This window comes from Hylobates moloch, unplaced genomic scaffold, assembly GCF_009828535.3.
Source record: "Hylobates moloch isolate HMO894 unplaced genomic scaffold, HMol_V3 SCAFFOLD_10, whole genome shotgun sequence".
Taxonomy (NCBI): domain Eukaryota; kingdom Metazoa; phylum Chordata; class Mammalia; order Primates; family Hylobatidae; genus Hylobates; species Hylobates moloch.
The window spans coordinates 93,363,913-93,376,525 of record NW_026652285.1 but is presented as its reverse complement, the minus strand read 5'-3'; the positions used below and the strand labels follow the sequence as shown (position 1 = coordinate 93,376,525).

The 12,613-nt window shown below is 41.5% G+C and overlaps 1 protein-coding gene and 1 pseudogene across 5 annotated transcripts in view; one reads left to right on the top strand and one right to left on the bottom strand.

Moving 5' to 3' along the window:
• Positions 1-210: 210 nt before the first annotated feature.
• The window catches only part of CNTRL (centriolin), a 103,312-nt gene continuing 90,909 nt past the window's right edge, over positions 211-12,613 (bottom strand). For 4 of the 5 annotated variants that reach the window (XM_032165001.2, XM_032165000.2, XM_032165003.2 and 1 more), the window contains 10 exons: positions 11,690-11,763; positions 10,159-10,347; positions 9,515-9,740; positions 8,018-8,223; positions 6,641-6,685; positions 6,296-6,436; positions 4,298-4,564; positions 4,070-4,132; positions 2,586-2,792; positions 211-649 (listed from right to left, as the gene is read on the bottom strand). In XM_032165001.2, the coding sequence (XP_032020892.1) occupies positions 626-649; positions 2,586-2,792; positions 4,070-4,132; positions 4,298-4,564; positions 6,296-6,436; positions 6,641-6,685; positions 8,018-8,223; positions 9,515-9,740; positions 10,159-10,347; positions 11,690-11,763 (1,442 nt within the window). In that variant the 3' untranslated portion in view covers positions 211-625. The remainder of the gene's footprint in view (positions 650-2,585; positions 2,793-4,069; positions 4,133-4,297; positions 4,565-6,295; positions 6,437-6,640; positions 6,686-8,017; positions 8,224-9,514; positions 9,741-10,158; positions 10,348-11,689; positions 11,764-12,613) is intronic. The other variant, XM_032165002.2, reaches the window with a different exon arrangement.
• Positions 966-1,111, top strand: LOC116476086 (U2 spliceosomal RNA; annotated as a pseudogene).

Sequence of the window (12,613 nt, the reverse complement as noted above, 5' to 3'; positions counted from 1 at the left end):
ATGTTGGCTGAGGAAAGGCATCTGAAGCATGATAGTTTTATAATTGATGTATTTCCAAATGATGAAACCTTCATTGATAAGTATAATGTACTTCAGCCTCCAGGTAAAAGAAAACCACCTGAAAGCTTACTTACTTGGAATTAAGGTAAAAATTTGACGGCTTTTCCATAGAATGGCCTGTGAAGTGTAAAGTCAGAGGACAGACCCAAGTTGATTGTTATCTTTTATTTTCATATGAAAAATAGATTTTAAGCAAAATTCAAAAATGACACTATAAAGAGGGCCTTAAGTACATTCTTTTTAAGATTTACCAGTTTGTAGGTTCAAATATGCAGTTAAAATCACTGGTTTTTTAAAAAAAACATGTTACAAAGATATAAAAAAAAAAAAAACCTCAGCCACACGTTGGTTTAAATTCCCATATGCAACTGTTCCCATATGTACTGTGTACAAGTGATTTATAAAAACATTGGCATTAATGGTACAGGCAAAGTAAACTACAGTGGAGTTTCAGAATCTCAGTTCACTGCATCTTGATTAAAAAAACCATGTGACATTCCAGTTATGAAGTCAGTGAGGTAGTGGAGGTGTTTTCCTTGAATATATTTACACAAGACAGTATTTCTCATCTGGCTGAGGCATTCTTTTCCTACAGTAAGACAAAAGGATAAATCAAATTCTTGAAACAGTAAAAACAGTCTTAACTAAGTGATGGCATGATGGCTTATAGGTAAATTACATATTTGAGTAACTCTTTGGAAAAATGTTTTAAGATGAACCAGTGTACAAAATTCTGAGAAAAAATTAAACGGTTATTCTTAAAACTGCTTAAATTCAAGATCCTCCAATTAAAAGTTCTAGTTTAAAAAAAAAATCTCTGTAACATCTATCCTGTGAGCAGGGATGGCATCAGTGTCAGTAACTGTCTAGTGGTTCTGATGGACCTTGTAGAACTTGTTGGAAGGAGCTCTCAGCCTTTTGGCTAAGATCAAGTGTAGTATCTGTTCTTACCAGAAAAAAAGGGGAAACAAAATTTTACGCTCAGAAGCTAGCCCCCTAACTTTTAACTAGTTCAGGCTTTTATCCCACACAGGCCTGGATTACAACCCCAGACTTCTAAATAATTTTACCGATCTCGCCCCTACCCATTGTGCATTGGTTGCCTTTAAAGCAGCTAAATAACTCTGGCTGCCACCTTGAGCTGATAATTGAACCTGGCTCTTAAGCCCTTGTGCACTCTTCTCCCACTACTCTGGGTTGTCTTATCCCCAAAGCTTCCCTATTCAATGCCCAGTGCCTCTCACACTCCTCCTCGAACCCTGCCCTGAGGCCCACGATGATTTTGGTCTTTACCTGACTGGGTCCCACCACAGATGGTGTTAAGATAATCATATTCAGATGGCCTTGCTGCTACTAATTAGCTGTGTGACCTAGGTAAGTCACTTGCCCACCTTGGGCATATTAAAGAGGCAATTGTCCTTGAAAGCTCCTTGTGGCTCCACCATTAAAATATACTGCTCTGTGGTAAAGATAGATTAGCCCGTAAGTCCTGCTGTTGTCCTTTGCTACGTCCTTGACCAAATCATTTATCATTTTGTACAGATTCCTTATCTATATAAAGGGATAAGTCCTACCTCCAAGAATGTAAAAATTAAATGAGATGATATATATAAAGTTTTGTATGTGCACACAATAGGCAATCGAAAATGGAAGCTGTTACCTATCTCTGACAGTTGTGTGTGCTACTACTTACCAGTTCCATGAGTATATTTCATGTTCCTCTTAAATGCTTATTAACCTTATCTAAGCTCACACAGAAAACCTTTGTGAAATTCAGGGTTTTTATAGACCCTAGGTTAAGAGGTCTGAATTCCAACTTTGTAAATGTAAATTACAAAATGCAGGGAGACATACTAAACTAGGACTCATATTGGCCTCACAGGTCTAAGCTCTTTATATTGATAGAGTAGGAAATAAAGAAATCCAGAAGTGGAGGACATAAACAGTAAAATTAACTATATCCCTGCCAGGTCATCCAATCTGCAGTTGTAGTCTGTTTCCTAAGCCATCAGCTTATCTACCTCTACCAAGTCTTTGCTAAGACAAGTTTTTCAGAGAGTTGAAGGTGGCATAATTTATATCTTTCCGAATCTCCTCTAGATTATACACCCCACGACTTTTAAGTACTTTCCATGTAATATATTAAATCCTTTCTTACGAGTTTCCTCTTGGCTCAGCGTGGTGGCTCACACCTGTAATCCCAGCATTTTGGGAGGCCGAGGCAGGAGGATCACTTGAGCCCAGGAGTTTGAGACCCGCCCTGGCAACACAGCAAGACGCCCATCTCTACAAAAAATTTTAAAAAGTAGCCAAGCCAAGCCAAGCCAAGTGGTGTGTGCCTGTAGTCCCAGCTACATGGGAGGCTGAGGTGGGAGGATAGCTTAAGCCTGGGAGGTCAAGGCTGCAGTGAGCTGTGATGGTACCGGTACACTCCAGCCTGGGCGGTACGGCAAGACCTTGTCTCAAAAAAAGACAACAAACAACCTCAGGCTATTGTTTTGTTTTTAAAAGGAGCTGCTGCTTACCTGATTTTGTCCAAGTTGAGAGTCCCCTGTGAGGGAAGACTCCAGCTGAGACAGACTGGGTGATGATGCTGAATCTGCAGAGGTGCTGGTGACCAATTCCCCTAAAGCATCTACTTGGCTCCTCAAACTGTGTAAAGTGCCCTCTGTCTGCCGCTTTCCTTTAATTAATACTTCTGCTTGCTTGGACATACAGTGTCGGAGTTGGGCCTGAAAAGTGTTGTAAGACTTAGGGTTTTACACAGAAGAAATGTACCAGAACTACCGCTCAGCTTCCTCACATACATTTGATAGGCAAATCTGGCTAACAGTAGGAATGGCTGTCGAAAATGCTCATCTTTGAAAAGAAGTGTAGGAGGTGCCAGGTGGATACTTAGTGTGCATAAACCTTTACTTTTCTGTGTTGTCATTAACTGGGACTTTTACTTTGCCCGTTTTTTCCATGCTAGCAGTGCTTAGGATTTCTGTATCCCTTGCTTCTCCATTAAATTATTGCCTCATCTCTTTTTTCCTTTTCTGTTATGACTGAGAAGATCAGTTTATACTTGACAACTGGAGTGTCTCCTGATTATGTATTTTTTTCCTAAGTCTCAGCTTCTTGTCTATAACTGACTAGGTATTTAATCCTTGACTTCATACTACTTTTTGGCTTTTGCCCCTGCTATAATCAAATTATTCTCTCAAAGTCTATAGCAGCGCTGTCCAACAGAACTTTCTGCAATGATGGGAATGTTCTACCTCTGGCTATCAATATAGAAGCCACTAGACACATGTGGCTATTAAGCACTTGAAATGTGGCAAATGAATAACTGAATTTTTAACTTAATTATAATTTATTAAAATTTACATAACCACACATGGCTGGAGACTATTGTTGGACATCACAGGACTCCACTCAATACTATAGCACTGCACTCTCTCATCCCATGCTGTCTACATAGCCATTCCCCCCACATAAATGTAACCTCCCACCTATACTCTTAACTCTCAAATCTTTAGGTCAACACTGATCAGTAATCCTAGACTCCTATTTTTGGCTGCCTACAGATATCCTTCCCTGGATATCTCACAAGGCCTTCAAAGTCAACATGTTCTGAGTCAAACAATTCCTGATCTGACATTCAGCCTACTTTTCCAGTATCCCAAATCTTTCCTGCCACCACTGGCCTGTGATAACCTTATAGTTCATCACTATGTTTCTGCTTCCTGTCCCAAATACTTAGATTCTATCAGTTCCAGCTGAGGTAAAGCAGCATTACATAGGTTAAAGAACATTGGAGTCAACACAAGAAGTCATGGTTTTGAACACTGACTGCCATTTACTGTGTGACACCAACTCCTCGGAGCTTCAGACATGCCATCCCTGACACTGCCGGCAGTGCTGTAACAGCACGGATGTGAAAGCATCAGGTAAATGTAACTTTCCCCTCCCCTCCCCAATGTGCCCAGTATCTCATACTGATTTTTTGTTTGTTTTAAAGGGCAACCTTGAGTCGGTCTTCCCGGTGACGCAGTTTCTCCCGGAGTGCTTCTCCACGCCAGTGCTCATCCTTTCTCAGAGGGAAAATGGAGATACCATGAATCATCTGCTGCTACAAGTGGAAGCCAACCAGCCTTTCCCTCCCCTACCCCAGCACCCCCACATCTGTGTTTTAGCTTAGCTGGGGGAGGCGGTCAATCCTAAGAACCCAGAGAATAGCAGCATAAACTGTTACCATTATGTGAACTTGAGAAAAGTTCAGTTTTTCTTCAAAAGGTCCCTCATTCATGGTAAATGGAAGGTTCTCTTTCAAGCTTTCCAATTCTCCTTCTAGGTTTTTGTTTCTTTCCAAAATAGCTTCTAGATCTGCTGGTAGTTCTGGAAGAAACTGATTAAGATTCTTCAAGCTGGTTCTGATTTCATCCTTCACCTCAGATTTAAGTGTCCTCATTGCGTCACTGATTTCCATTTGTCTTCTCTCCAAATCTTTTTGGTTTGCCATCTAAACAGTGAGTTGGTGTCAAATATCATTGTATAAAATTTCAGACTTACTTGGAATTGAGCTGTATGATGTGCCATGTATTTAAAGATCTATAAATATCAACTACTATGATTACTAGAACTGTAAAAACTTGTGATTTTTCAGATACTCCATTACTAGAACTGTAAAAACTTGTGATTTTTCAGATATTCAAGAATCTATAAGCTACTGAATAAATTATTTTATTGGCATTTTCACTGGAACAACTTTCATTTAGAAAAGGCATGTGCATAAAGTTCCTTGAAGGTGAATGACTCTATAGAAGACAATCTCTTTGGAGTCAAAGCTAGTTACCAATCTCATTTCCAGTATTACCAGTATGACAGGGCAAGTTGGCTAACATCTGATCCTCCATTACCTCATTTATACATGGAGATAAATACCTTCTGCTCAGAAATGTGAAAACTAAGTGAGAATTTACATGAAGCACCTCAGTGGCACCCAACTGGCAACTAGAGTAAATAAGCCACAAATGAGAAAAGGGCCATTTACTGAAATAAGTCATAAGTGATCTGGATTATAAATGCTAATGCTGGAATTTTTTAAGTGAAGAATCTGGTGGCTTGGCAATATACATTTTTTTTTTTTTTTTAAAGACAGGGTCTTGCTCTGTAACCCAGGCTGGAGTGCAGTGGCACAATCTTGGCTCACTGCAGTCTCAACCTCCCAGGCTCAAGCAATCCTCCCACCTCAGCCTCCCGAATATCTGGGACTACAGGTGTACGCCACCACACCTAGCTACTTTTTGTATTTTTAGTAGAGACGGGGTCTTGGCATGTTTCCCAGGCTGGTCTTGAACTCCTGAGCTCAAGTCATCCACCTACCTTGGCCTCCTAAAGTGTTGGGATTACAGGAATGCAGCACCGCACCCAGCCTAGAGGTTTCTTAAAGTGTTACCAACTGCATTTGATGCCTGAGACTACTCTATGTGGCTCTACCCCATATAGAGCTTAGTGAAATATGAAATTTATACCTACTGCTAATTGCCTTACCAAATTTGCAAAGGCAAACTCACTAAGGGCTTGTGGTCTTTAAATAATTTTTTTTAGTTGTTTTTTCTTGAATTAAATGGTGGGTATATGTGGGGCATCAGGGGATTGGAAGCACAGATGAAACTAGAATGGCCACGTGGGGTCATCCAAAGGACTAAGTATAGCAGGGCCAAATGAGTGGCCACAGCAGCCCGACTAGAGTTCAGGGATGGCCCAGATGCTCTAAAGGACACCAGAGATATCAAGGATTAGAGACTCTACCAGTCCAGGCGTGAACTGGTTTAATACTCTCTGCCTGTCTACATTATGTGATATCAAAGGTTTCCCCCTGGACCATCTTTTCTTCCTCAAGGGGTAGGGGAGGTTTTGGCTCCTATAGACTTGTTTATGGCATAAAATCTAACATTTCAACATAATTCTTTGGGACATGAAATATGATGCTCAAGAATTACCTTTTTTCCTTGAAAAACTAACATTTTAAGAGCTTGTCAAATTTAAGAGAATTTTGTTAAGTATATTTTTAATAGTCGAGGTGCATTTCTAAATTTTAAGGCTAAAAAACCAGATTTGACTTAAAGAACATTCTTATAATCAGCTTCTCTATACTGCTATAGAAAGGATATTAAAAACAATACAATCTGCCTGAGCCCAATGAGTCCTCTCTCCCCAGGCTGGTCAGCTGGGTTTCCTGGGCACACACCTGTTTCTTGAGCTCCGTGTACTCATACTGCATCTGGTTGAGCTCCTTCATCAGGCGCCTGGCCCGCTCATGGTTGTCCTGGGCTACCAGTTCAATTGTTGCCATTTCCTTTTGCATGCAGCTGTTCTCCTGTTTTTGCTCCTAGCACAGGAGGAAGAAAATAACTGTGCGATCTAACACGTGGAGGTGTGGTTTGCTGGCTTACACACTCACTACCTCTATAACTTCATTCCCCTTCTGGGCCTCAGCTTCTCTAGCTGTCAAATGGGGATAATTCTATCTGCCTTTCATGGGCAGATCAAATACAGCTGGGAGTATATACACGTCAGAGTCTGTTAGCATTACCTTTGATAATAAGCTACTATCCCTTTCTGAGTCTTCATTAATTGTCTGTAAAATGAGAATAATAATACCCATCATCACAGGTTACTGGTAGGATTAAATTTTAGACATCTATATTCCATCTTTATGATGATCTGCCTATCACTAGTTATAAGTGTATCCCCTTTGAGAGACACACATGGTTTAAAAGTTCCTTTCATACAACAGGGCTCCACTAACCCCTCCAGAGGGTAGTGGAAAAATCCACCCCCTTGACAGTTCCATTGCTGCTCACCTGCCTCCATCCACCATAAATTATTCTGATCTATCTGAGTGTCACTTCTCAAATTTATTTCAAGGATGAAAGCATGGTAGATTGAGCTTCCTGGTTTTAGGATAATGATTAAAGCTAATGTTGGCCAAAAAGGGCAGGATGAGAAAAATTTGTAGGCACTGACCACAGTAGTGTAATAAAACTGTCCGGGCACGGTGGCTCACGCCTATAATCCCAGCACTTTGGGAGGCCGAGGCGTGCGGATCACAAGGTCAGGAGTGCGAGACCAGCCTGGCCAACATGGTGAACCCCGTCTCTACTAAAAATGCAAAAATTAGCCAGGCATGGTGGCACACGCCTGTAATTCCAGATACTCAGGAGGCTGAGACAGGAGAATTGCTTGAACCTGGGAGGTGGAGGTTGCAGTGAACTGAGATCATGCCACTGCACTCCAGACTGGGCGACAGAGCAAGACTCTGTCTTGAAAATAAAAATAAAAATAAACTGTCTATGAACCGGGCACAGTAGCTCATGCCTGTAATCCCAGCACCTTGGGAGGCTGAGGCAGGTGGATCACCTGAGGTCAGGAGTTCAGGGCCAGCCTGGTCAACCTGGTGAAACCCCATCTCTACTAAAAATACAAAAATTAGTCGGGCGTGGTGGCACACACCTGTAGTCCCAGCTACTCAGGAGGCTGAGGCATGAGACTTGCTTGAACCCGGGAAGCAGAGGCTGCAGTGAACTGAGATCACGCCACTCAATCTAGCCTGGGAGACAAAGCAAGATGCCATCTTAAAAAAAATACCGTCTAGAGAAGGCTTCTTCAACACCCCCTCCTCCCTGCCAGTGGAGATGTAAACTGAGGCTTGCTGGCAGAACATGCTGTCTACTTCGTGCTGATAATGGCTGTTCACACGACAGTCTCCCCAGCCAGCCAGAGCTCCACACCCATCCCAGGTAAAATTTACCATCAGCTTCAAGGACAAATGAGCATAAATACACCAATAACAGTTGGGTTCAGGACTGGGTTGATGGGTAATTTATTTTCTCTATGTTGAAGTGGTGTTGCAGTTTAAAATTTTAAATTTATCATTTCCTCACAAACTGCCAAGGCAGCAGGTACTCACAAGAAGGTTTTTCTCCAGCTGGCTCCGCTGGATCTTAAGTGCTTCCTTCAGGCTGGCCACCTGCCTCTCAGCTTTCTTTCTTTCTGTCAAGAACTGGTTCCGCAGGAGGCTGAAGTCTGCCCTCATAGAATCTGCCTCTTTCTGGAGGGCCAACAGCTCACCTGACTTCTCCACCAATTGTTGCTCCCTTTCTGAAAGCTGCCGTTCTGAAATAAGCGTTTTCAGTAGGTTTAGCCAAAGACCCCGAGCCAGCTGTGGGCAGAGCTCCCCTTCCCTTGTGGCAGATGCATAATGGTGATATGCTACCCATGCAGGTGCTTTCCTCCATTACAAAGTCTTACAAGCCTACCCTTACACCAAAGGCCCAGAAAAAGACCCAGATAAGGGTGCCTTTTGAAGTAATTGGTTCCTGGAGGGCCTGATCCCAGAGTGACAGATAGCTACTATCTTCTCTTTCAAGTCTTTGAGACCAGTGAGGGGAAACCCAGCGCCAATCCTGAAGTGTGTGGAACAGCTGAAATATTTTTTATAAACATTGATTTTCATAAAGGGAGACACACCAGTACTACTACTTTCCACAGGAGGCAGTGCAGTGGAAAGTGCGCAGGATTTGGAGCTGGCTCCTACACTGGCATGAGCCACATTTTATAGATGAGGAATAAATTTCCTGATGTTCAATTGGAATCATGTATGCAAATGCCTGGTACATAGTGAGTACTCGACAGAGAATGCTTACGAAATAAAAGTGACATTTAAAAGATATTTTTCTCATCACCCTATTTAGAGGAGCGCCCTGCCCAGATTTCACTTTTCAACAACTCTGGCATGATCAGAACGCAACATATTCTTTTAAGTTTCATTTTCATAATGAAATGATTGGGTCTGGGTATATCACCAGTTCCCAGGGAAAAAGGAATAATAACCCTTTCAGATCCCCAAGCCCACAACATTTTCTGAGCACTGTTAAACCCTGGAGCCTAAGAAAGAGAAAAATCATTTACTGATGTGAGAACAATCATTTACCCTGGATTCCCATGTCAACTTCATTTATATATGGTTCAAGAGAGAACAAACTGACCTAAAAGCAAACACCTCTATTCTGGTACCATTCACTATGCCCAATCTGGACAGAAGAACTGTTAATATGATTTTTTTGACACTTGAGATGAAGTAGATCTTATTCCCAAAGCTCATAGGTAATATACTTTAAGAGTATCTTTTGGCAATTATTCACGTGAATGTTCCACTTTCCTGAGATGGCATTCTCAAAGGAGACAATACGAGCAAGGAAGGACTTGCTGGTCAGTCTCAGGATTAAATCTCTTCTCTGAACCTGCTTCCTCATCTTTCACAGGGCTATCGTACCTCCTGCTTTACTTCTCCTGCCTCCTCTCCTGGGCTCTGGCTGGGCTCTGGATCTCTTTAAATACTTTTGCAAGACAACCAGCAGGGCCAACCCATACCCCATCTCCCAGTGAGAAGTTCCAGAATACATACTAGTTTGGGAGAGCGTCTTCTCCAGGCTCTCACCCCACCTCTCCTCTTCCTGCAGAGTCCTAACACGCTCTTCAGCCGCCAGCACCTTTGAGAGCACTTCGTCCAGTTTGCTTTTCTGGTCTGTTAATTCCTTTTCCAGCTGGTACTGCTGCTCCTTCAGTGTCACTTTACTGATTTCTAATTTGCTTTCTTCACTTTCTCTCTCTTTCTGGAGTCTCTGAAACATCTTAATAAAGAATAATCTTGATTAGTCATAAAACAACAAATAGTGTCCCAGAGAACCTGCATGGACATGAGACAGATTCTAGTTCAAAAGAAAGTAGAAGACAGCCCACAGGGACAATTCCATTACAGAGGTGATCAAGAGGGCTTGGGAAGCTATCTGGCCAGCATGTGAGGAGGGGATTCAAGCAGCAAATGGCACGTGGCTGTTAAGTATCTTTACAGGACCAATGTTCTATGATCGTTAAAGGTCTGTAAGAGAGTCACATAGTTGGTATAAACGCTACCCATGGCTACACAGGGCAGTTAAGTGACACATAGTCCCATGGGGGATATTTCTCAGCAGCTTTCTGCCAGGGGAAAAATAGGCTCACATGAGCCACAAAATACTTTCTTTATGTAAAATCATAAATGTGTAGTACCATTTCTTGTTGGACTAGTTTGAGCTTGTTTTCTTCAATCTCATTCTGAAGCACTTGAAGTTGTTGTTGTTTTGTCTCCTCTTCTTTCTGACAGTCTTCAAACCTATTTGCCCATTCACTGATGTCCTTCTGGAGTCGGGTCTGCTCACTGAGCAATACATCCTGATGCTTGGTGGTGTGAAGCAGGTCCTTTAGGTGAAAGAACAAGTGGAAACTACTAATAAAGCCATCTTTATTAGAGGTGGCCAGTGCCAATCCAGTATCTATTAAGTCTGACAGAACGAGAGGCATAGAAGTTTATTTCCTTTATTATCTCAATAAACTTACAGGTACAATAGAATTTAGATGTCTAATCCAACTTTTTTTTTTTTTTTTTGACAGTCTTGCTCTGTTGCCAAGGCTGGAGTGCAGTGGCATGATCTCGGCTCACTGCAACCTCTGCCTCCCAGGTTCAAGCAATCCTCCCATCTCAGCCTCTCCAGTAGCTGGGACTACAGGCACATGCCCCATACCCAGCTAATTTTTTGTCTTTTTTGTAGAGACGGGGTTTCACCATGTTGGCCAGGCTGATCTCGAACTCCTGACCTCAAGTGATCCACCTGCCGTGGCCTCCCAAAGTGCTGGGATTACAGGCGTAAGCCACCATACCCAGCCTGTGTCTAATGTTAACTCTTTTTTTTTTTTTTTTTTGAGACAGAGCTTTGCTCTTGTTGCCCAGGCTGGAGTACAATGGTGCAATCTCAGCTCACGGCAACCTCTGCCTCTCGGGTTCAAGCGATTCTCCTGCCTCAGCCTCTCGAGTAGCTAGGATTACAGGCATGTGCCACCACGCCTGGCTAATTTTGTATTTTTAGTAGGGATGGGGTTTCTCCATGTGGGTCAGGCTGGTCTTGAACTGCCGACTTCAGGTGATCTGCCCGCCTTGGCCTCCCAAAATGCTGGGATTACAGGTGTGAGCCACTGCACCTGGCATAACTCTTAATTTACACAATAGAAACTGAGGTCTAGAACTTGCTTGAAGTGCTTTGAATTACAGCACTACTCTCACAGGACAACACTGAATTACCTTTAAGAAAATCATTAGAAGTACGAGGGTCAAAAATCTGCTATATTCAATATCTGACAAGATAGAGGCCCAGATTTGGCGGGTACTCTATGGCTCAAGGAGTAATCAAATCTAAGCCCAGCCTTTAGAAGCCTCATCTGTCATGGATTAGAGATGGCCCGTCTGGTCCCTGAAGCCCCAAGAAGGGCTGCTGAGAGACTGCTGCTGGGCTCTGGTCTAGCCACCACCCTACTTACTAGCTTTGAGTAAAACTTTGTTTGTATCAAGAGTTCTAAGGCTAAAATAAATTAGCAAACCACTGCTCTCCACCAAAACTTTTATTTATGTGATGGTTATGTTATATAAATTGACCTATGGTATCTGCTGTTGTGAAGAGGAACCAGCCTACTTGATTTCTTTGTTATTTAAACCAATGGTCTGCATACCCTCAGTATACTATTAGAATATTACATTTGTTAACCTTACCTGTTTTGCTAGGTTCAAATGATCTTGGACATTAGCTAGTTCCTCCTGCAGTGAGTTTACTGCTTCTCGTTTTTCTACAGAAATGACATTCTCATGAAATAAGAAATACATACGTATTTACTGTACAGATTCCCATTAGCATTCCCAAAAAGTAGAGAAGTTGTTTTAAGCTTACTTCTGTTACATATATGACTATGCCACACTATCTCATTAAAGGCCAAAAGAGAGTTACATGCACAATCCAGATTTGGGCTTGGAGCTCAGGTTTTTAAAGATTTTCATGTTCAAAATCTCACAATGAAAAAATTACAGATAATACTTAATGTTAGGTGTTTAAAAACTGCTACCTTCTGCATTGCTGGTAGAAATAGAAACTTAACCTTTCAGGAAGGCAATTTGGGAATAAATTTTTTATCTATACTGGCTTTGTCAATTACTAGCTGTGTGACCTCTAGCAAGTCACTTCTCATTTAAGCAGTCACAAGAAACTAAGCTTCAGTTTCCTTATTTACAAGTGAGTAAAATAATTTTTATCTCATAAAAATGTTATGAGGATTGAGAAAATGAAATACCAAGGACATAAAAAATGTTCAACAAGTATATTATTAGCTAGAATTACTCAGCAATTTCTTCTAAATAAATTATCATATTTATAAACATTTGGTAATTTTAAAATCTTCATTATTTACATCTTTGTTTTTGTTTTTCAAACTAGACACACACCCCTAGGAAAAATCTGGAAGGATATTCACCAAACTGTTACTAGGAATCTATGAGGAGTGAGGTCAACAGCAATTTTTATTTCTTTTTGCTATGTTTTCAAATTGTTCTCTAAGGAACATGAATTAGGTTTTTTTTTTTAAACTGACTTTATTGAGATAAAATTCACATATCATGCCCTATTTAAAGTGTACAATTCAGAAG